Raw genomic sequence first — 25,103 nt, forward strand, 5'->3', positions numbered from 1 at the left:
GCTGCGGAAGCTGAGCTGGCCTGAATTAAAGCAAGTGCTAAAAGTGACAGCATGCCCAGCCCGCTCTAACCCCTTTTGGCTACGGCCAGGTTTTCCTCCAGTGCTCTGCACAAACATGAGAAGCAGCAGGCAGCAGTCTGCTGGCTAGGTGTTACCCTGGGCAGTCAAATGAAAAGGATACAGACAGGCAGTGACTCAAGGGAGCAGCCCATTTCTATCACTCTGACAGGCAGTCTCAGATGGATGGCAGGACTAGATGGCATTTATGTGAAAGCTAAGCTTATGCCAGGGGCCTCTGCCAGGTGGTGGGGAGGGGAGAAGAGGGGAAGCAGACAGACCTGCACTTCTAGGTAGAGGAAAGTCAGGGAAAAATCACCACAAGAACTAAGAATTTCCTGCAGAAAACAGTGAGAAACAGAGTGAAATGAAAAAAAATGAATCCATAGTGTCTAAAGATCAGTGGGGAGGGGAAGGAGGGAACGTGTTAAACTGTGGATGGAGAAGGTCATTAGGTTTCCATTAAATGACAGGTTTCAGAGTAGCAGCCGTGTTAGTCTGTATCCGTAAAAAGAACAGTACTTGTGGCACCTTATCATTAAATGATACTTTTTCTGAATTCCCGTGTGAGCTGATGACCTCACAAGCATCTAAAAAGTAGAGGATTTTCCTAGACTTCTTGAGTTGCTGTTGATTACCTCTTGGAGAAAAAAATTAAAAGGATTTTGAATCAGTGCCTACATAGATAGGATTTTTCAGATTTTCTGGTACATGTATCTCAGTTTAATGCCTAAATGAGCACCAACGCCTGCGTTGGCGTAAACGCTTTATAGTATTGGGTCACAGAGGCCTTTTAGCTCACCTTGAAATGAGGAAAATGCTTGCTCCCACCGCCTGAAACCCCGTCAAAGTGATTCTAACGTAAATGCTCACAGCAAAAAGGAGAATGGACCAAATTTGCGTGTGTGGGAGAAAGCGCATGCATGCCTGTCATATTTTGGTACACTGTCTACTTCAGTAACCAACACCATTCACTTCTGGTGTGAGATGACAACAAATTACACAAGTCTTCAACACAGTATGGCAACTAACAAGGCCCATGCAATTTTAGTGACAGATGTGGAGAAAATCCTGTGGACCTCGTTACCAGAAAAATCCTGACAAATGAGAGGGGATTCAGAGACCAAACGAGTATGGGGCTAGCGAGGCTGAGAAGGAAGGAGCTATGTGCGGAGTGCCGGCCTAGAGAGAACTAGAAGGGTAGGGATAGAAGTCCAACAATGTAGGCAGGGTTTAAACATCGAGAAGGGAGAGGAACTATTTAGAGTGGAACAAATGGGTATAAATAGGAGGAAGGACGTCCATTTCTGCTGTATGTGTGGCAACACTTCCAGTCGGGCTATAGGAAGGGATAAAAGTCCTATTGCTTGGGACATTTAGGACATGATGGAGAAAAACATTAGAACATTTATTCTAGGTAACAATCCTGAACTGGTAGGGAGATGGACTGGATGGCTTAAGTCTTGGCCACCTCTTAAAACTGAGGTGTAGGCAGGCAGGGACTCTTACAGGGAAACAAAGAAGCACCATCATTTAGAATTCTAATTTATTATTAAATTACATAACAAAGCTTTTCTATACAGACAGAAAATGCACATTAGGTGAGAACAAAAATAATTACAGGTACAATAAAATAGTTAGGTTTCAAGAAGCCATTTGAAAAGCAAACAAATTAGAATGTGCAATTGGAAAAGAACATACATGGGGCTGGGTTGGTATTTTCCAGGATAAAGAATAAACCGTTAGTCTTGACAGAGTCTGACTGGAACGGCTTCCCGCTCTCTGAATGGTGGGCAGACCAACAGCAGCTTACTCATTCAAAGCTGAAAGCTTCACACTGAAGGCAAATGTCCAGTCATGAGGCAAGAGACAGGGCACAAGGAGCAGATATCTCCATGGCTCAGCTTTGTATGAAGTTGTCTTTCAGTGTATTCTCCCGTGCTGCACATCGTTACATATGCTCCCTTCCCTGCAGAGTTTCGTAACACCACTTTTGTCACTTTCTAAAGGAGGAAATCATTCTGAAACCCTTTGTAACAAAGCCGCGTGTCCTCCTTCCCTGCCCTAAATGTTAGTTGAAAACGATAGGAAAGAAATCCTGGTGTGCATCAAGGGTGCTTGGGAAGCAACTTTTAGTTACTTTAGTAGTTTAACTGTGTTGGCTAAATTAGCTAGGGGGTGCTAGGCCAGCCATTACCCCCTGTGCAGCAATTCTCAGGGTTCCTTGAGGAATTAAGCCCTGGCAGTTGAACTATCAATGCACGTCTCACACCTACACGCTGCCTAAAGAGCTACTTTTGCCTTTTTATTTTCTACACCCAGTGAAGAACTTTATGTTCTGCACATTCTGATTTTGTTGGGCCCTTCAAAAGAGGACGTTTGCAGGGAGCTGAAGAAAAGCATTGCTTGGTTATCTAATGGGGCAGTGCAAATTCCTAACTGAATTCAGAACTCTAGGCCCAGAAGTTCCTAAATTGGCCAGGGATTAATTGGAGAAGGAAAGTGCTGTGTTTTCCATTACAACCTCTCAGCAGCAGGCAGACTCGGATTAACAAAAGCACCGTCCTGTCTTATTAATGAAGAGGGATCTGGTGAACATTGTATTGGTCCCAGAGACAGGCTGAGGGAATAAAATAAAACCCTTTGTGCATCCTTGCTTTGCACTCGCTCTCTGTGAAGGATACAGAACAGTGATCAATGGTATTGCAGGAACAGCAGTCTGGTACTGAGGCTGCCAAGCACAGCATCAACAGGCAACACTCATTTGGCATAAAAATGCCTATAACATTTTCAGGGAATTCATTGCTGTGCATCCTACTTATTATGGACAGGATTTTCAGGCAGCACTGGATGTTACCAGGACTGCTGCTCGGGTAACTGGAGGCTGAAAAATCATGCTGCACCTTTTAGCCAGAAAGTGGGCCAGGAGCCTGAAGAGGAAGAAATGTCCCTGTGTTTACTTGGGGATGGGTAAAAGAGGGCAGAAGATCTCTTTCTGGAATTCGAGGAGAGCTGATGGCTCACCAGGCAGCTTTACAACGGGTGGCTGGTCACTGACAAACAGCACATGGAAAGAAGTGATAGCAGAGCCCCCGCAGGTCAATGCGTTTCCCCCCTGAGAGGTGATGGAGACTGAGAAGCATCTTGAAAGTGATGTCAGCTTGTTTTTATGCTTTGGCCACAACTTCTCCCTACAGCTCCTGCTGGTAGATAAACAGGAGGGCAACACTGCCAGTGTCACTGATGGGCCCCACCTCCAAGATAGGTGCCTCTACCTGGCCTTGAGAACCAGAAAGGCAGAGAAGTGCTGGACACAAGGAAAAAAATATGGCAATACATTTTGCAATAGGAGCAGTGGGTTGGATACTCAGGATTAAATCTTACATCAGCCCACTGTCTTCTGTTCACTCGCCCTTATTTTAATTGCCCTAATTATAGAGCCATGCTAGAAAGAGAGTCCTGGCATTCAGCAAGTCTCTCCCCCAGGCCCGCCAGTCTATCCATTAGAGAGAGATGCTGGATGCCTGCTTGTGTCAGGTACATGCCTGACAGTAGCTCACGAAAGGGCAATTCTGCTAGGAAAATTAAATATATTTGATACAAAACCTTCTCAACACCAGCACCAAATCAAAGTCACTCAGCAGATGCCAACCACTGAAATGCCACATCCAATATTAACCCCTCATTTTCTAAGGGAATTCATCAGATTTCTACTCTTTTATGCCCTGTAACATATCAGCTCCTCCACAGTCATAACAAAGTGATTGATATTTGCTACAATCTGCACATTTTCCATAGCTTTTTTTTTTAAACACACGGTAAGATTAAATAATGTACCAAATCAATTAAGCCCATTAAAAAGACTGGTCATCAGATTAAATAAACAAATTTATTTATGATTTGCAGGTCTTATAATTGCCAACTACATAGCAACCAAATCCTATAAACCCTAATGGAGCATAACTGCCAGTCAGGTCCCTTTGAAAAATCAAAGAAAATAAAGTATCAGGGGAGAAGAGTTTTGATATACAGAGATTCATTAATAAATTTCCTTTATCCTTCAGTCTTTATCCAGAAAAAACCTAATGAGCACTTCATTTCAAAACCAGGGATATTCCCCAATCAACCAAATGACCATCCCTTATTTAAAAAGACAAGCCTCAATTTTAGTAGCATTAATTGCAAGTGCCTTCTAATCTCAAAAATAACCGACAAAGAGAGTCTTTGCAGCCTGTTTGGCACAAAGATGGTATTCTGCACATAAGCCCTTTTCAAGTCCATATGAACAATACAGTTTATACAACTGCGTGGTTTCTCACACACTACACAGGCACAATTCTTTACTTCCTCCAACAGGGTACTGCATATACACTATAAAAGCAGTAATAAAGTGAATTATAACTGTTGGGTGGCCTGTCTTCTTCTAGCACAGAGGAGGACCTGGAGACAAGGGAAGGTCTCCAGACCGTCTCTGGCAACTATGATTAATGGGAAGACGCATTAAATTTGGGAGTGTTGTAAGTCAGTTGTGCAAATAGTTAATCAAGTTCTTCGAAAAAAGGCCAGTGCCTCAGAGTTTTGCTAGTTATGGTTATAAGACAGGCGAAGATGGCATAGAACAACTGGAAAGGGGAGAGAACCTGTAATTTGTAGATTTGCTATATCACAGACATTCCTGACATTAGATTTCTTAACAGATACTCATCTGCAGAGAGAAACCCAACAGGTTTTGCTAACAATCTAAAATCTCTGCTGTTTTTGGACAATGAACAATTGAAAAAAAAAATCTATGTACATGTGTTTTGCAGATACTAGAGAAGAAACTTAATTGCATATTCAGCCACGCATTCATTTAACTCTTTACTATGAGGAGTTACGTATTTAACAATTTTGCTCACAGATACATTGGCCATCAGGCATAATTGATGTATTTTCCCTTTCCAATGTACGGGTTAGACTGCATCCTACTTACAGTGTAAAAATATTAATGCTATTAGAATACCTTTCATCTAAATTAAAACAGACTTTTGAAACTAGTATGTCTTTATGAAGACTTTTGTGATATCAGCCAAAACCAAAATATTTACACCCAAAAGATTACTTTCAGGTGAAAGCGTGTTTGGTCACTTTAAATGACTTAATACTACGGTAAAACTGAGAGGATACTATGCTCCCTTTTTCCAAAGCAAGACTGGAAATCTTTCCTGGAGTCCTCTTAAAGCCACAAAAAACCTTGTAAATGCTCCTCAGATAGCAGTTCAGACATCTTCTGTGCAAAAAGTGAATTCAACAATCTTTATCTGTCTCAGGAATTTGTGGGAAGGAGCACAGTTTTCACAGCACAAGTTAAGTAGAAATGACTCACAATAGCTCAATCATGAGTAAAAAAACTTAGAGGTTGTATTCAGTAACAAACCAACCTGATGGCTTAAAGCTGCAATATCCTTATTATAGGGCAAAAGTATCTAGTCCCGTACTTGACCTTCAGGGGAAACTGGCTTCCTGAAGAAATTCCACCTAAGAGAAGCTTAACAATTGTTTCACTTAAACGCCAATGACAGATTTCATTACCATCATCCAGTAGGGAAGACTCTCTACTGATTCTCATAAATGTTGTATATTACTTACCTTGTAGTGAGACAGGGGATTTAAAAAAATATTTAAGCAAAAGAAGAAGAAATAGTTTTGGCAGGGGAGGAGAAATACTGCAGCTTCAGCTCAAAACCAGTGTTGTAAAGTCTGCCACCATAAACCTTAGACATCATGCTGATATTCCAGCCATCATGTGCAGGCTGTTTATCAGGTCTACTGGCTTCCCCCACCCACTTCTCCTTGATGGGTTGGGAGCAGATAAGGTTATCAGAGTCTATGGAGAATGTCCGTCAATGGAAAGCGTATAGCAACAATAAGATGGTACAGATGCCAATAACTCCACCCAGGATGAGAGAGTCCCGTCGCTTCCGTAGGTTGATCCTTTGAATCAGATTGTTCACTGCCGGAAACCGATCTTTGGTGGTCTGAGTTAAGGTCATATTAGCAAGCAGCATCAAAACTGGGCAGACCCCAGATCTATACACAGAACGTTAGCAGCAAAGCAAAGAGTTCAGAACTAATCACAAACCAAAGAAAACAGATGTGACAAAAAGGCCTTTTGGCTAGTTAGCAAGATTACAATTTTACTTCATTAATAAAAAGAGAGGAAGAGGATAACAGAAAAGCTTAAAGTTGGTGTTTATGCAGAAGCATATATGTAATCCAGCATGAAATCTAGGCTAGCTGAATACAAAAGGTAACACTAGTAATGGTAAAGGGATAGTGTTTGGCTACAGAAATAGTTCATATCCCACAGATGAAGACTGTTTACTGCATGACAGAGGGAAGAACTGCCCTCACTGTAAAATGCTGAGATTTATTTAACGTATAAAAATGAGATCTGCAACGATCTCGCAAGTTTCAGAGCTGTGTCTTTGCACCCAAGAATCTTTTAAGGCTAAAGTTTATTGAGTTGCTTTTGTTCTTGCCAGTCATTAAAAACAGTTTAATGAAATGTATGTCTCATCAAGCTACATATCTCCAGGACATATCTTCTGTCTAATCAAATGAGTCTAATGCCCCTCGTTGTGCTGCTACAATGGAAAAGAAGAAATAGTCGGAAAAATGGTAAACACACATGACTTCACAATCCAGCACATTCTTTAGCCTGGAGCATGAAATGGGGGAGATGAAACAAACAAACTAAAAACTTAAAATCAAGAGGTCTGAGTGACACAAGGGGATCTTCAGGTCATGGAAACATTTAGCTCTGCACTACAGCCATGACACATTCACATCAAACTGCAGCCATTTGTCCCTGAAAGTAAAATGCCAGGAAAACAATACAATAATACTGCTAGCAGAGTGTATGTAGCTGGAGTATGTTAGACTTTGTTGTTCTAGATCTCTAAATGAAAATGTTGGCTTATATGTACTATTCAAAGTTGCATTTAAAAAACCCAACAGCTAAGTTTATCACACTGTTAATCCGAGCAAGACATCTTATTGATGGAGTGGGACAGGCATAATGCAATCTTCGGCTCAGCAGACGTACGATGACTGTGTTATATTGCCATTGCCTGTTAAAATATGTTGAACCCCAATCTGCAGAATGAATTGTGTCGAGATAGCTTCTTCCTGAAGGCACTCGCAGCACAGCTCTTTCAGAAAGGATACTGGCCAAGGTGTTCATTTTGCTTTGTATTGACTTCAATATCCCTCTCTGCGAAGTCATATTTTCTTTTGTTGCCATGGCAATGCTGGAGGAGGAAAAAAAGAATGGATCAAATCGCTAAAAATAACCTGGAAGCCGAAACAACGGAAGAGCAAGGTGGTCAAAGCTCCTTCAGATGAATGGGATGTAGCTACCCTCCAGAGATCACATTTTCTCCACTAATCTTCAACGATTAGCCTGTCGCCACTTTTCCTTTTAATAAGCTACAAGTAGGCAAAAGCGTGCAACTTTGGTAACAGTGCAGATTATTAGAACAAACAAAATAAAACAAAAAGATGAGACAACATTAGAGACAAGCCTAGCAACATTCTTATAGCAGAGATCCTAAAATCAGGAGTTTGGTTGCACTGTCGGGATCCACATGTTTGTTTCGCTCAACTCAGCACCTGAAAGCCTTGTCTGATACACTATGGTGTGATGGATATAAAAATAATTGAGTAAATGAGAGTTCAATCAATCATAATTAAAAAGATTAGAGCAATGTGAAGAAGTGAGATGATCAAAGTGCAGCCTGAGGTCAAATACAGCCAATGGAACTCTACAAGGATCACATGTCGTTTCTATAGCGTCTATGTTCTAGGAGAGTGCTGCCATCTATTCTATTTCATGCAAGGTAGATGCAGTCCTCAGGCTCCTGGCAAGTTGGCAATGAAGGCTCATCAGTTGGGTTAAGCTTGTCCACTCCGGTACTAATTTATCTTTTACTAGTGAGTTAGAATGGAGGGTTTTCCTTGTCAGCTGGAGTAGAACGAGATGCCATATCGTTAGATTACCCCAAAACACACAATTTGTTTCCATCATGTCTCCAAATTCCCTTAAAACACTTGGCCTTGCTGAGACCTCTATCCATGAGCCAGCCAGCTCACGCAATTCTAATCATATAATGCCATTTTAGCACTAGGTGCAGCAGCTACACATTATATTTATAAACGTACAAGAGTAGGGTCTAGATCAGAGGTTCTCAAACTGGGGGTCGGGACCCCTCATGGGGTCATGAGGTTATTACATGGGGAGTCGCAAGCGTTCAGCCTCCACCTCATACCCTGCTTTGCCTCCAGCATTTATAATGGTGTTAAATATATTTTAACAAGTGTTTTTAATTTATAGGGGGGGGTCGCACTCAGAGGCTTGCTGTGTGAAAGGGGTCACTGGTACAAAAGTGTGAGAATCACAGGTCTAGATGATACTAAAATAACTTTTCATAACGTAAGTACATGTTTCTATTTCAAATCTCATTCATTTTGGAAAAGTCAGGCACACCTTCCTCCCCCCTCAATGAGCAATACTGTAAATAATCAGGCAATTAAAGACACTGACATGGCATTTCAAAAAGGTTTTTTGAAAATTTGGTTTCCATTCGATTACAGGACAAGGAGATCAAACAGAAAACGACTGGGCAGTCTATTACTTACAACGGCAGCTCAAGTTTTATTTAGCTGACCTGAATGGAATGGCTTTCTCAAGACAAACATTTAAGCTCAGTTACACCTGGGGGAAATAGAAAGATGTGAGAGCTGGCGTGTTTAATAAAGAACAGGGAAGAGAAAAGGACAACATAACTAGAGAAGTACCAGTCTCCTTGGGCGGGGAATGTTTCAAGAACACACAGCGTATACGCCATATATACCAATATGACTGGATAATAGCTGAGGATGCAACCCTTCCATTTCTGTTGACTAAACCCATATGCGGAGCATAAAGGTTTAAAAATCAAATGGGTCCTGATACAGTTTGAGGTTTAGATTGTCTGCGAAGTTTTGTTTTGGAGGGGCCAAGGATTAAATACTTTACAAGCATTACAACATAAAACAGGGCAACAGGAGAACAAGTTTAATGCTGCCCTTCTCAGAGGGGGACCCCACATTGTTAGAAAAAGAGCTCTCTCTCGCTGAAGATAGAGGCAGACCCCCAACCTTTGCACAATATTTTTCACTTGCTGAGCCCTGACACTGTTTCTAATGACAGCAAGAATGAAGAGCAGGAATGCATTGGAGATAAAAGCCTAACTCTCTTTCCCAGGTCCCATGGTATATTGCTAATGTTGCATTTTGTTGATAACCACGACATTGGTCATAACTGACCCTATTTTAACAAACTTCTTTGGTTATGTCTATGCAGCACTTGGAACCCCAGGAGTGAGCCTGCGCGCCTGGATTGAGAGTCTTGGGTTAGTGGGGCTCACGCTAGTGCTCTAAAAATAGCTGTGTACACACCTCTTAGAAGTTGCGGCTGAGGCTCTGAAGCCTAAGGAGAGGGTGGGCTTTGGGGCCTGAGCTCCAGTTGGAACTGTCCATACGGCTGATTTTAGAGCGCTAGCGCAAACCCACTGGCCTGTGCTGAGAGGTTTGCTCACGTGGACTCCAAGATGCTGAGCAGACATAACCTTTGATGCTGGAAATGTTTGGTTCTCAAGCGCAGGTTTATAACGAAAAGGAATTTATTTCGTTTCAGGAAGTCGGGCTGATCTGCACATAAAACTCATACAACTACAACTATACCAGAACAGTTAATGCCATTCAATCATCCTGGGGTGGTGCAGCTAACCAGTATAAAAGTGCTCATGTTGGTATAGCATATTGCTGTACAGGAAAGGGAAAGCTCTCTCTGTATATAGCACCTTTATACTGATGTCACTGCACCCATACTAAGAGTTCTACCCATAACACTATTTTGGTGAAAAATAATCACTCTTCCAACAAAATCGTTATACTGGGAGACTTTTCAAGTGCAGAACAGGCCTTTCTTGATCTCTTTAAATGTGACAATACATTTTATGGGAACCTGAAACCAGAATAATTAGCAAGGTAGCAATAAAGGTCCTTGAAACAAGACTGTCACCTGGGGACAACACAGTTCTGGATCATCCTAAGGCACAATATTGCTTTGCTGCTCTGTGACACTACAATCAGCAGTAGCAAAGCAGCAGGGAAGATGGACAGAATGGCTGAGTCCAACAGTTGTCTTTGGAGAGCTGTAGCAGAGTCAATACCAAAACTCACTTATATTTCACTAGGGGAACAAACACTGGGTCAACTGGTCCCTAAAACACCTCCCTGTAGTACAAACCTGCTTTTGGTTTCTTCCACTTTCTACTCTCTTTTCCACTCCAAGAAGCCCTTTATGCTCGTAACTTCACCCTATCACGTGCCATGCATCCTCCCTCCCCTAATTTAAAAAAAATCTGAACTATATCACTGATCTCTTAGGAGACTCTTTTCCAACTCTCATGCCTCCTCTTTTATTTTGGATTTTGTTCATACTCAACTGGAAACCCTTAGGGTAATGCCTAGCCTACCTGAGAGTTTGTAAAGTATCATGCTCATCTACAGAGCTATAAGAGTAGACCAGAACATTACTATTAATATTAAATAACAGTATTATTGGGAAGGCAAAGTGAATCAACCCAACAGCAGTGTTTGGAGGAACATGAAGTAAAAGGATCATCATCAATGGCTTCCAATATCCCTGTGAAGTCACAGTACCATCTTGTGTCTTTATGGAGAATGTTTGCCTCTCTCCCCCAAAGCTCTTTACAGTTAATTCTTCAGAATAATATGTATTGACAGAGTAGATCAATAAATTATTTCACTTTAGAGTTCCATTAGCACTAGAATCAAGTTGAAGGCTTACTGGTCAATTGGGAGCTGATCAATCATCGATATGTATAAACAGTTTAGTGACAAGCATGTGTATTAAACTCATATTTCCAAGTGACAACTCCATAAAAGCAGACTAACATTCAATATCCATGTTGAAGTTTAAAAAAATTTTTAAGAGAACTGAAAGTCATCAGGGTAGAACTAACAAAAGCCTTAAAGCAATTCTTGTCCCCAGTGGATTATTTTGCTTTTGTCAATCATCTTCAGCATTCATTTTTATATATTCATGTCAGATCAGCATAAAACAAAAATTGCTGGCTACTTGGAGAAGCACTAGGGATTTCCAGCCATCTCCCTTATGATCTCATCAGATCTTATAAGCTAAGCAAGGCCAGGATGGCTTCAGCACTTGGATGGAAGACAAAGACAAAGCACGTTGCTATTGAACGGATGTGGTGTTGGTAGCTTTGTAGGCAGAACACTCGTTCAGTAGAGATTTGGAAGAAATGTCTTAGCATGGTGATAGTAGGCAATATCTTGATGGAGGGACTATCTTTCAAAGGAGATGTAAAACCAATGTTCTGACCACTATTAAACATCCCAAAGTCATTTTATATAAAAGTGAAGTGTTAACCCCAGCATCCTGCTCAAATTGAAATTGGGGTAATGACATTCTGCCTACCAGAAGTTCCAATTGGCTGTGACACTTTTGGCTTCTTGTCTTAAAATGTTCTATTGTGTTGGTGTGCACTATTAATACCTACCCTATGTCACCCCTAGAGGTGGTTGACAGGATTCCTATAGTTTGAAAAGTGCTTTGAAATGATAGGAACTATATAAATGCAAGGTATTCTGAGGCAAAGGGGAGAAAATTAATGCTATCAGTCCAAAGAGCTGTCATCATCAATCTGACCAACACTTGTTTTTGAAGGGCTTGTCTGACTCAGTTAACTAATGTCCTTTACGTCTACAGGAAGAGCAGAGGGAGGTCACATATAGAAAACTGGTCTAGGAGTCCCTTTTTGCAAACAACAGAAAACATACCACATGGCAAATCTGTTTGTTTCCATGGGTACCTGAACTAACTTACCCCAGTGAAAGAGAATGATTCATCTTTACAGTGGAGATCCCTTTCACATTGAAAATTAACATGGAAGAGAAAGAGAAACAAGCTACAGCAATCTGTCTTTAACCCAATACTACATAAGAATGTGGTGAAAGGATGTTCAACAAAAGGTATTAACAGAAATTCTCAACAGGGCATTAACAGCTGAGTACAGAAAAGAAGCAGCAAGTTATCATCCAATGCTAAAACAAAGTTTGTAAATAAAAATCGGATGCATGTCAGGCAGTATTATCTGTCAAATCACATGTTATTTGTAAGATCGTTTATATACATTTGTAACTAAGTACAAAAGTTTTTCCTCCCTAGTGTTTTGAGGTTATAATATCAACACAAGACCCCAGAAAAGTAATTAGCTACTGAGGAAAGCTTCCAGGGAATTTTGGATTACTGGGCGGTGTATAACTCGGTAACCGTAGGTAGGTAGCTCAGTAACTGTAGGTAGGATTTCACTACTGCACATAGGAAACTTTGTCTAAGAATTTTGGCTTCAGACCTATGCACTGTTTTCATAGTTAATTGTTCAGACAGAATCCTCATGCAGCAGCAAATCCCCTTTTTGCATTAAGCGATGTATTTTCTTACAACACATCTAATGATTCATTAAAGCAGCCTTCTTCAAGGTATTGAAGAAGAGATGGGAGATGACTGCCAGGAGATAGAGTGCTGCTGAGCTATCTACAAGGTGCCCTGGGGAAATAATTATGAGACTTTATTATGGAATGGAGGATTTCATGTTTTAACATCCGATGAGAGAAGCAGCCTACTTTATAAGTGACGAAATCAGAAGCTAGTAAACTTTAAAGTTTACAGCTTGGGAACTTAGAACTTCCACAAAATATAGGGCACCTAGACAACTTCTACTGAAATATTCTCAGGAAAGAAAATGTTGGGTGATCCCAATTTTAAAACTGCAGTATAAAAGGTGCATAATAGTTAATAATAGTTCCTGAATAGTTAAATAGGATTCCAACTACTGGAGAGGGTCGGGGCGGGAAAATAAGAATTCAGCTACAAAATATTTGCTTGAAGCAGCAAAGAATCCTGTGGCACCTTATAGACTAACAGATGTTTTTGCAGCATGAGCTTTCGTGGGTGAATACCCACTTCTTCGGATGCAAAAAATATTTGCTTATCCTTCATGCAGAATTTGAATGTGTAAAATGTGAGTTAATTGAACTAAGCTCTTACCCTTTGTAAAACAAAATATTCTTAGCTGAAAGTGCAAAGAATTATTAAAATGAAACAAGGTAACCCTTTGGGGACCTAGCTTCTCAACGAGATCACAGGTTCTTTAAAGCACATTGCCTGGCAGAGGAGGTCAATTTTAAGGGGGGTGAAGCTCAACAATGTAGGTTTTCAGCAAGCTTTGTTAATGACATGTCACCCGTTGGTGATTTGGCTTTCATTCGGAACAGCCAGTGTTGGATTATCTTCAAACTGCAACAAGCAATGAATCATGCATAAATTATACTCAAACATGCAAACAAAATGTTAGGATATATTAAGAATATGATGCAAATATTATACTGAAATCACATTATGCCTTTATATACACTGATGGTGCACCCCCACCTGGAGTGGTGAGTTCTGTTTTGGTCATCCTGGCTCATAAAAGATATAGCAGAAATAAAAGGTTATGTTATTTAGTTAAAAAAATCAATTAAAAGTGTGTCCTTTAAGAAATTAAGCATCTGTGTCATACTGAGAGTACCTACCTCTGCCTTGTAGTAACACCATGAAAGGGAAACAAAATGAAAACTACTGTGCCTTTAAAATAATTTTATCTAATCTGAACCACAAATACTAAAATTCATAATTGTATGACTATTGCACAGCATCACTACAGAGTTAAGTACACTGAGTGCATTTCCATAGCTTAAAGAAATCCAAATATGTTAAGCATAACCTTAACTCTGAATCTACTGGTTTTGTAATAAACATTATAAGGAGATTGTAATTATCCCAAAATGAATCTTTAACCTTGTTACAGACCTGTACTCTCAACTTGAACTCCCATTTTAACTTTTTTTTTTTGGTCTTGAGATAGAGGGCCTCATACTTTGGGACAGCAGGCAGCCTCTAGCTGATCAAGGTAAGGAAGAAACATCCCTTATGGGCTGGTTATTTCATACTTGTCCACCACGGCTTTTCCCGTACCTTCCTCTGAAGCATCTGGCACTGGCCAGTGTCAGAAAACGAATACTACACAACGTGGATGTTTGGTCTGATCTGGTATGGAAATTTCTACAGACAAAACAAGCTTCCAGATCTGAACTTTTTTTTTCTTTTTAGAGAAACTGAATTTTATTGCAGGAACATTAAAAATGTATTGAGTATATACTTTAAGTCACATAGGAGTTACTTGGTTGTCCATCATCAGTCACAGGAACATAAGGAGGAAACAGCTAGTAAGTTTCTTTTAGAATATGCTAGTTATCTGAGTTCTGGGAGAACCAAGATCCAATATCCCTGGTCTCTGCTGGAAGCCCTGCCACTCAGCCTTCTCTCTTGAAATGGAATATATTTAACTGCATAGTGGCAGATGAATGTTATGGTTTTGAAAGTTAGTTTCTGCTTCTTTAACTCTCCTTGGTTTCGTTTGCATGCTTTAGTGTCTACATATGAATAATCCATGATGGCATCATAATCTGAGGTGTCAAGTGCAGGGCTCCAAGCCAAGTGCTAATGTTAAATACATTTAAGATTCACTTCTGAGAAGCCCATAAATGTTCCTCTACGTCAACAAAAACGGACACACACACACACAGGTATTGTAAAGGGTTCGGAGATGGAAAACGGTTTTCAAACCTAGATTCTTACAAGCACTCAGACATTTTCTTCTTGCTACACGCCCAGCAAAGCTATGTTACCAGGAAAGGGTTTGGCAGAATCAATCTTAAAGACTGTTTCAGAACAGATGGCATCTTAGTTTGGCAGTCCTAGTACTGAAGGGATGCACTGTAATCAGCAGCCTAAGAGCCAGTACATGCATGCATACACACAGACAAAACCACAAGGCCCCTACCCTTTGCCCCCTCCTCCCTGGGAGTAACAGTGAAGTCCCCACTGGGAACATACCTTCAGACACTTGCCAGGTTTGAAAACGTATACAACCAGAGCGAAACAGAGTTTTCCTAAGGGCATTAAGGGGCACTGTGTTTTTGACCAAAACCCTAAACCAAGGTCCTCTCCACCAAGTCATTAAGAACCCTTACAACTTTTCATAAGTGGAGGGTGTGACGTTCTGTTATTAAAATATGACCATGTATATCATCATACAATTGCAACAAATCTTGTACAAAGTATGTCACGTAAGGGATCAATGGAAAAAGTTATGATTTGCTGAATATGACTGTCCTATTTGTATGCATGTATCCTCTTAAGTTATGAATATTGACTGTGTAACAATATTTCAAACAGTGTTTGCTCCTGTGGTAACACCCACAAGGTAGAAGCAGCAAAGAATCCTGTGGCACCTTATAGACTAACAGACGTTTTGCAGCATGAGCTTTCGTGGGTGAATACCCACTTCTTCGGATGCTTGTATTCACCCACGAAAGCTCATGCTGCAAAACATCTGTTAGTCTATAAGGTGCCACAGGATTCTTTGCTGCTTCTACAGAACCAGACTAACACGGCTACCCCTCTGATACCCACAAGGTAGTTAAGCTTACATCTAGTCAGGCCAGCACATTGTGAATGGACTATTCAAGTTGATGACCCATTAAAGAACACTTAGCTCATACAACAGACAATGGAAGAAGCTTATCCCTGCTCATGGACCTTCCTGAGGATGCTTCGGACAGAATATGGGTAATAGCTGCTCCTGAGTCACTGAAGCATGCAAGGTCACGTGACTAGTTCATGTGACTCTGGACTCCATCTTGTAACTGGACTTTTCACAAACTAAAACTGAGAATTTTCCCTCCACATGGGAGAAAGTATAGGCACTGGAAGCATCTCCATTTTGCCTCTTTCTTGCTCTGATCTCTGGACTACAGACTTACACTAAGAGGAGCATTACAGTCAATGGACTGAGGACCTTCCAATCTTTTGGATGTTACCGGAGACATTATAAGTTTATTCCATCGCTGCTACAAACCTAATACAAGAACTTTGCAATGAGCATATGTATTTGATTCCTTTGACCATTTTAACTCTCTCCTCTTTTCTCTTATAAATAGGGTGACCAGATGTCCCGATTTTATAGGGACAGTCCTGATTTTTGGGTCTTTTTCTTATATAGGTTCTTATTACCTCCCACCCCCATCCCGATTTTTCACATTTGCTGTCTGGTCACCCTACTTATAAATAAACAGCTAGATATTGGATACTAAAGGACTGTCAATAGCGTGATTATTGGATAAGATCTGAGTTATATATTGACTTGGGTATGTGGCTCGTCCTTTGGGATCAGAAGAACCCTGTGGTTAATGAAATTGGTTTTAAATAACCACTCATCAAGGGCTGGGATACCTAAGGAGACTGCATTTCTGACTTCTTGTTAGCCAGTGTGAGGAGACAGAAGTTCACTTTTGTTGTTGGTTTGGTATATCTTATGGAAGAATAACCACCGGTCCAGGGGAGAGTCTGCCCTATTTCTCAGCAGTTTGTCCTGAACCTGGCATCCTCAGCTGTGACCCACTGAGGCCCGATGACAGAGGGGTATTCCAGATTCCTGTTTATGTAACTATCTTCTGCCCTGGATCATAACGTTTCCCACTTCACTTCCTTAACTGTTGTGTAGCAACGCTCTGGCACCGAATAATTGACATTTCTTCTCAGAGGTGGGGCTCGCGATCCCCGTATAGAATGTGTATGTCGCTTTGGGTTCTTTTGGAATGAAAGGTGCTACAGAAATAAACAACATTTGTTTCCAGCAATGAATGCATCCAAACGGAATCAAACTCACATGCAGAGCTACAATTTAATGCAGGGCCTATGAGGAGCAACTGGTTTTACTGAATGTTAAGCTGTGGTTTTTTTGCCAGCCATATATGTAGGAGTTTCATTGCTATGTGAAACATACACCTCTACCTCAATATAACGTGACGCGATATAACACGAATTCGGATATAACGCGGTAAAGCAGTGCTCCAGGGGGCTGGGCTGTACGCTCCGGTGGATCAAAGCAAGTTCAATATAATGCAGTTTCACCGATAACGCGGTAAGATTTTTTGGCTCCCGAGGACAGCGTTATATCGAGATAGAGGTGTACCAAAACGCCTACTTCTTGCTCTGTCAGTTGAGGCTGCAGACAAATCTATATTGATGTGACACTAAAACAAAGCTCCAAAGTAGCAAGACATGCTTTTAAAACCAAATAGTTGATGTTCTCTTGGAACACTTCTGCTGATGCTCTACTGGAATACTTCATTACCTGCTATGAACTCAGATCCTCTCACTTGTTGCACTTAACTTTATCATAACATGCACGAAGCAGAGGTTGTTTTGCAGGACGAGGCCTTTTAAACTCTAGTATTAAACTACTGTGACAATTTTGGGTGGGTCACTTTTTCCAACATGTTTTTTTGCCATCTTTCTAACAAGGATGAAAAACAAAGGAATATCTGTCCCCCCACTTCCCCCAAAAAGATTTTGCCAACAATTTTCCGTCGTGCCTATTACTGAAGCTAAAACTCAAATAAGATCTTCCTCCATTGCCATCCATCATATTCTGCAATGAAGTCAAAGTTTAATGTAAGTGGAGTATTGCCAACCACAAAAATTCAAAAACGTCCAAAAATATGACACTGGCCCCCAAATCATGATATTTTTATAAATCGGTTAAGTCATTTTTTTGGTCTGTCTCCTGATTTTTGATTTCTCCTGCTGTGGAATGCCACGTGTCATGATTCTTGGCTCTGAGAACAGACTGTCATCTAGCGGTTACAGACACCATAGCCAATGTAACAATGCCCCTGTGTGGGTCACCTATCGCCAGTGAACCTGGATGAGAACCAATGGATGAGAATGCATGATTCTCTATCACTTGAGCTGAAGAACCATATCTCCTAGCATGGAAGCAGTACCAGAGCATAAACCTTTGAATGTGACAGAGCCGCTAGAGGGTGACAGAGCCCCACTCAATTAACGCAGATTAGAGAAAAATCGAATATACCATGTTCCTTTGGAAAGACTGCAAGGCAAAGTGGATGAGCCTTGGCCCTGTTATATCAGAGAAAGTTTAGGCCAAGAGATGGGCTGTTTAGAGGGGAGGGGAACATTTTCCTTCCCTCTGTCCCATCGAATAAGTCACTATTTCTAGACAGAAGGCAATTTATCCCTGAAGTAAACAAACTGTATTGACAATCACCACCAGAACGGAGGGACGTTTTGCAAAATCCTAAGAGAAATACTAAATTAAAGGTATCTATGGAACTTTCTACTAATCACTGGTCGGACAGAGCTTGCAGTCTGATGTGTGCTTCAAACAATACTCTACAAAACAATGTTTCAAGAAGTATCTATGGTAAATGAAAAATACTGTCACTAGTAAGCCACTGTTTCCTATTTTGAGAAAATGACAAAGTTTGAAAGTGAAGAAGAAAATCTGAGGTCACTAATTACATGTTTAAATACATACAGACATTTCTATCTAAATCTGCCCAAGGCAAGTGAACACGGCCCCCCAAAGCTGTGCCAGGCATCACCTTCCACACATCTCTGGGCAGAAATCTGCTGCTTTAGAAAACTTTGTGTCACGCAAGAGCTTTTAACAATTTTTGTAAAAATGGATGGGGAGTTTCTGAAATGCCCAGACCGCCCTGGGGAAGCTATACCTCCATTAGTCACAGTCCAGCACAAGCACCAGCACAGCAGAGACCATGACCTCCATTCCTGTGGAGGGACCATAGAGAGGAGTTCACTCTCTGGGCTTACTGACTCCTTAACTTCTCTGCTGAGACTGCCAACCAGGGGGGCAGTTAGTGCTAGCTGTGTGGGTGGGTTTGGTAATGTGACCATCTGCACACTGGTTCAAAGCGCTGCCGCAGGCTGCAAGTGTAGCCATACCCACAGTAAAAGCAAAGAGCTCAGAACCCAACCATTCAGTCAACAGACTGTAGGCAATATTGCATCACAAGTAAATCTCCCCACAGGTGCTGAAACACAATCCAGAGAGTAGGTGAGGGCCTCAACTGATAAAACATTAGGTCACTTTGCAGAAGATCAGACTTCAAGAATCTCAGGCCTTTTAAGCCCTCTAGCTAGCAGGTAGCAGTGAGGAGACAATAAGAAATGTGGAGCTGATGCTTAGTTTTCCTAGGGTGGGGAGAGTGTCAGCGTATAAATGCTTCTTAGCAAAAGTTGTTTTGAACAAGGCAATGAAATGGGGGTTTAATCAGGAAATCCCAGTTTTTGAAGGTGTCTTCAGACATTGAGGGTGTTGACTCAAGCGAGTGGTGCTCATGTAAAGCACTTCTACATATCACAGTGCTGACCACTCTAATGGTTTCTCTTAGCTTGATGCACCTCACAGTACATTACAGTGTTTCAACCCATTCCCCCATTACACTAATAGTACTGAGCTAACTGCATTTCAGCCTGCTAGCCAGCCCTTAATGGACACACTTCACATCTTGCTGCACCTCTTTGTAGCAGTGTTGATCACTTATCCCATTACATGCGTTATTTGAAATAAAATCTTCCCTTCAAAGCATTTTTATGAGAGAGAATCTCAAACTTAGGACGTATTTCAAGAACTCTTAATTATTTGTCTGCAAAATCCCAGTGCTAGATGGCAGATTGGAAAGGGCGTGTAAGAGAAAAGTCATTTATAATGCTGGAATCTGATGCTTCAGAAATCTGACATTGAAATTTCCAGTCCAATGCAAACTGGTAGGATTTCAACCACACAAATAAAAATAAATAAAAAAAATGACCAACCACACAACAGTAATATTCACCCAGGTGTTTGCTTGTAAAAACCTCCTCTCTGCTATGAACTGCAATGCTAAGGTCGTGAATGGGGTTAAGGGTTACAGAAGCCATGTAGCACTAGTTCCTTCAGACTCTCCGAATAGCTCTCAATTCTTTAGCCTGCCTGAACACTACTACACTAAATTTTAATAATTACTGTCTATACAAAATCTTTGCATACAATTATAAATTGCTAAATTAAAATGGGCAAAACATTTCAAATGACAGCACTGTATTGCTCTAGAATGGGTGGATGGAATCAAACAGACCTAATTTTATTTGCAATACACTTATATGACTTCGGTTCAGTGTGGATGTTGTATACATAAAATGACTGATTACTTTGAACAGCATCCAGAGAAAATACTGATTCTATAAAAGGTAATACAAAAATTAGTAAATCCATTCCTACCTTATTGTTTCTTCTATCAGCCGATCCGAGCTGGAAGTAAAAAACAAAACAAAACAAAAATTATGGTCAAAAGAAGTAAGAAGCACTAAATATTTTTGATCACTACAAGCAATGTTTTGCAGAATACAGCCCTTTACCAGTTAGCCCTGGGGGTGAATTATTTGGAGGGCCACTCAAATGAAGACTTGGCCCGTATAACGAAAGTCTTAGCAGAAAATACAGTAGAAAGCCTTCGCAGAAACATATGAAGTATATACGTTTGGTGAGAGCACAACCTCATCCTCTCTGCTATCTCGAATCTTGGGCAAGGCCCAAATGGACCTAATATAATAACAGTTGTCAACATGGTCAAAACATAAAAGCTGAAACTGAATTCCCTTTGACTAAATCTACACACACTGGTTTGGAACGATTTGCTGAACAGCATGTGCACTTCCTGATGGAAAAACGGGCCACGCTATTTCTGAGACTGGCATACGGAACCAAGAATGGCTAGAATATTTATATCCTCCAACTATGGAACGTAGAACTTGAGAGCCACGCACGTGCCACCTCACTGACCACTGCTATTCAGGAAGTTCCATTGCTACACCCTAGGAATATGAAGCCCACAATGTTCATGGAGAAGAACAAGCAAAACGCCTAGAATATTCAAACGAATTTGTTTTTTCTATTACTCAGGTTATTGTAAATACCCAGTTTCATTTCAAAGACACATTTTATAGCAAGTTACAAAACACTGAAAATAGAAGTGTCTCCTAATAAAGCAGGTAAAACTTTAATGTAGCAGTGCAATGTATCATCACAATATTTCAGTATCTGTCATTAGGTGATGCTCCCATATTTCTAAATTTAAGAAAATCTAGTCTGGTACATACATTTTTTAAAATGCACAATTAAGTCAACAAACACTCAGAATCAGATCAGGAGTAAAAAACAGAAAAAAAAATTTCCCTGATGAGCATGAATTATCACAAATAAACAAAAATTCCACCCCTCTCCCCAAATCAACACAATATATTCAGATATGTGCTGTAGGAGTTAAGTGCATTTCTTCTTTCTCTGTGTTCCATACATCACTGTTTAACGATTTACTTGCCTTCATCTTACGCAATGTTTATTGCACAGAACTACATGAACCCAAGAAGAGATGCCGAGAAAGGGAAGTGTTTGCTACTTTCACCTGGCATAGAAATCAATCTGAAGTTTTTATTAAAAACAACATACAGTCCTCCACAGTAAAGTCGAATGTATTGCTGCCACGGTAAAAGGGGTATAAGAGGTACAGTTATCCTCACCTTACATTCTTTTTGCTCCCACTCACTTCCAGGACTCAGTTTTTCCTTCAATTAGTTCAAGAAAACAAGTTTCCATGAGCTATTTGAAAGCAGAGTTGAGTTCTGCCTCCACTTTGCAACAATCTGCTCAATTTGAAACTTTACCAGAACCCCTCCCCCCACATACACCCCAACACACTAGTGTGATCACACCAAAGTAGCAACTTGTGCAGTATTTATCTATATATATTCACTCTCCCAGGAGCAGATGCTAACACAAGATGTCCCAATTTGTCTGTTAAGGAGAGTGAAAACAAACAAGTTGCTATTTTCAGTGTAGTCCATGGCTTGGGTTAATATTATGAAAACATGAAGAGTGACTACAGCCAGCCAAAAATATTCAGTGTGAAAAGAAACAGAGAGGACTCAACTGAGGCACTCAAGATTGTAAAAGGTGTAGTAAAAGTAGATTGGTCCCCTCGGCTCCTAAAACAAAGTCACTCAAATCAGTGGTAAGTAAATTAGAACAATCTAAAAAACCTGCTTCTTCGCACGCTCAGTAGTCAAGCTGGGGAATTGACTATCCAAGGAATGCAGAGAGCCAAATACTGTCGGTATGGAGACTATGTAAAGGTAGCCAAATATCAAGTTTCAGGGCACCCACTGATCGCTGGAGGAGATAGGAAAGAAAGAAAAATTTCTCAATGGTACATAACCAATCTGAGAGTGTTCCTTTAGAACACTGATATCTCCTCTAACTCCAACAGGCAGATCGTGTGGGTGACCCCAAATGATATGGATCTCCAGGAAATAGATTAAATAACAGATGGAAAGCACAACTGTGTACATTTCTGAGTTTCTGTATATTAACAATGAAAAAGACATTGCAGAGTTTGTGATGTGCAGAGTACAAACTGGTACTTGGACACAGTGTGCATTTATGAATATTCTTTGGAGCCAAATAGTCGCATCAGTGGTATGACATGACCATGTGTTTGGTTAGGGGAAGAATTCCAGTCAGTGTTATGTGCACCCAGCAGGCATCTCAAAGTCTGCTACTGTCTACAATTAAAGCACCAGGCAATGCTGTTATACCCAATGGAAATGCCAATTTTAGTCTGCAGGTATTTTTGTCTCAGGAATGACTACTGCTGCATACATGAAAAATCTTGGAATGGCAACCTCCCCTCCCCCGCCTCCAAAAAAAACCCCAAGCAAAAAACCCAAAAGTTTTTGCAAGTGTAATATGTATTTTTGCAGCCCTCCTCTTCCGCTGTTCACCATGCCACAAATGACTAGGGTCTGATCATTCACATAACTTAAAAGCCACCTGTGAAGTGCTCTTTGGTGGTGTAGTCGGTGAAAGTGAGACTCCCACAAAGTCGGGATGGGCCATGAGCAGCCACATGGTGCCTTTAAACCAAAGGAACGTTAACAGCCCTATTTAAATCTATGATAATTTACAGGGGGAAGATGTCACTGTCAGCCTCAGACTGAAGCCTAGCAATACCCGTCGGAAATACCTTACAGAACTCATCAGCTCTTTGTGAACCTAAATGGTGAGTCTAGAACACTTTCATTTCAGTGGAGAGGAAAAACCAGAATAGCTGAAATTGTTCATATAGACGTCTACTAAGTGACTGGCGCACCCCCTCCCCCCCCAGTCTTCCTAAAAGCAAAGGTTTTCAGGGCATGAAGTGATGGCTTGTCACTTCACAGTGGAGCCACTAACTGCTCTCTCTACCTTAAAAAGCAAGCACTATTTAGTCAGCTTTGTTATTTAATCAGAAGATTAAATCCCAAAGCACCACATTTAAAAGCTTCAGTCCTACAAGCTGTGCAGCAGATTAACCACCAGTTTCATCATATAGAGCCGATATACTCATCGGCGGCAATATTTAGTTTTAATAAAATATGGTTAAACCTACAGCCAGATTCAAAATGCTGACAGATCATATCCCAGTTCGGTTCAATGCACAGGGGTTTTGACAGACTGCTTTGGCGTGAAAAAAGGTATTTCTGTAGCAGTAGCAGTTTACCATAAAAATATGGAACTATTCAAAATGAAATCATGTGTGTCTTTATTTCTATTCCCATTCCATCCCATTACCAAAATGTGTATAAACAGAATCTCTTTTCTAATTAACTTCTTCCAGCTGGCTGAATCTCATGCTGTCATAAACAGAAAGCATCTGCTCTGAAGCCACTTTGGTCACAAACACAATGAGTCAAGCAATAGGCAATGAGTTATCTTATTTCTACTGCACCTTATAGCCCAAAGCACACCGTAAACTATCCACACACATAAACAGCTCCAAAATGTAGAGAAGACTGGCAGAGGTGGATAATCTGTGCTAACACAGCCATACATCTTTCATCACCTACACCATTCAGGTTGATTAGAAGAAAACTCCACCACAAAAAAATGTTACAGCCATCTGAACCGAAGTAACAAAAATGCAGGAATTCTTGATGTTTAGAAATGGCAATCATTTTCATTTGTTCCAAAGGTACCAGCTGCATGTGACAGTCTCTTCAGAATGAACGAGGCACAGGCAAGTAAGGCTGACTTGTGTAGGACAGAACAGACAAGTCTTAGTGTTCTTATACTAGATGGTCCAGACCCCTCTATTCTTGTCATGTAAATTTCCTTGAAGCTGGGAATTCATGCAAATATACTGCACACAACTACTTCAATATAGCCTTCTTCTCAATTTTCCAAGGCCACTCCTTCCTTCAGCTTCACAGTGAGAGGCAATCGAACAGATTGACAGTATTTTCTAAAGCATACTCCAGTCACCAACCTGCAGCATGTGTACAAACCTCAGCAGAAAGTGAACTAGGATGTGTAGTTATGCAGTTTAGTCACTGTTACTCAGCTGCTTTGTGTCTTACAGACATTTTTTCTGATATTTTGCCCATGACTCTTTAAAGAGATAGCAGTAGTTTATAGACAAGATCAATGTATTAGATATCTTAAAGTTTAAAAGAAGTATTAAACTTTTCGAGTCTCAAACTTGAGCATATGTTGAATCACAGAAAGTCTGCCCTAATGACAAACCCTGATCTGTATTCACATGGTCTCTCTCATCCAAGGCTTTTAAAATGCATTGAACTCCACACCCACCCATCCAAGAAATAGGTAAGCTTTATTCCATCCATTTTACACCTGGATATATCAAGAAACGGGGAGGTTATGCCATTCACCCAAAGTCATAAAGTTCATTCATGGCAGTCAGGAAAAGAATCCAAAGTCCTGAAGCTGTAACTACTAGACAACACTTCTACATTTAACACAAGTTACTTTCACAAGCTGGTATTACTGTGTGTACATTTCCTGGAATTCCACCCAAGAGGAGAGGGCTAATGCTTCAACCCACAGCACTGTCTTGACTCTTCCTGAACATTAGCTGCAACTCAGTCGAATATTTTGTGTTAATTTCTA

At 40.6% G+C, this 25,103-nt stretch overlaps 1 protein-coding gene across 2 annotated transcripts in view; it reads right to left on the reverse strand.

Moving 5' to 3' along the window:
- Positions 1-1,586: 1,586 nt before the first annotated feature.
- The window catches only part of GOSR1 (golgi SNAP receptor complex member 1), a 58,758-nt gene continuing 35,241 nt past the window's right edge, over positions 1,587-25,103 (reverse strand). For both annotated transcript variants that reach the window (XM_044993929.1, XM_044993928.1), the window contains exons 7-9: positions 20,382-20,411; positions 7,267-7,349; positions 1,587-6,064 (exon numbers count right to left, since the gene is read on the reverse strand). In XM_044993929.1, the coding sequence (XP_044849864.1) occupies positions 5,940-6,064; positions 7,267-7,349; positions 20,382-20,411 (238 nt within the window). In that variant the 3' untranslated portion in view covers positions 1,587-5,939. The remainder of the gene's footprint in view (positions 6,065-7,266; positions 7,350-20,381; positions 20,412-25,103) is intronic.

This window comes from Mauremys mutica, chromosome 19 (assembly GCF_020497125.1).
Source record: "Mauremys mutica isolate MM-2020 ecotype Southern chromosome 19, ASM2049712v1, whole genome shotgun sequence".
Classification (NCBI taxonomy): domain Eukaryota; kingdom Metazoa; phylum Chordata; order Testudines; family Geoemydidae; genus Mauremys; species Mauremys mutica.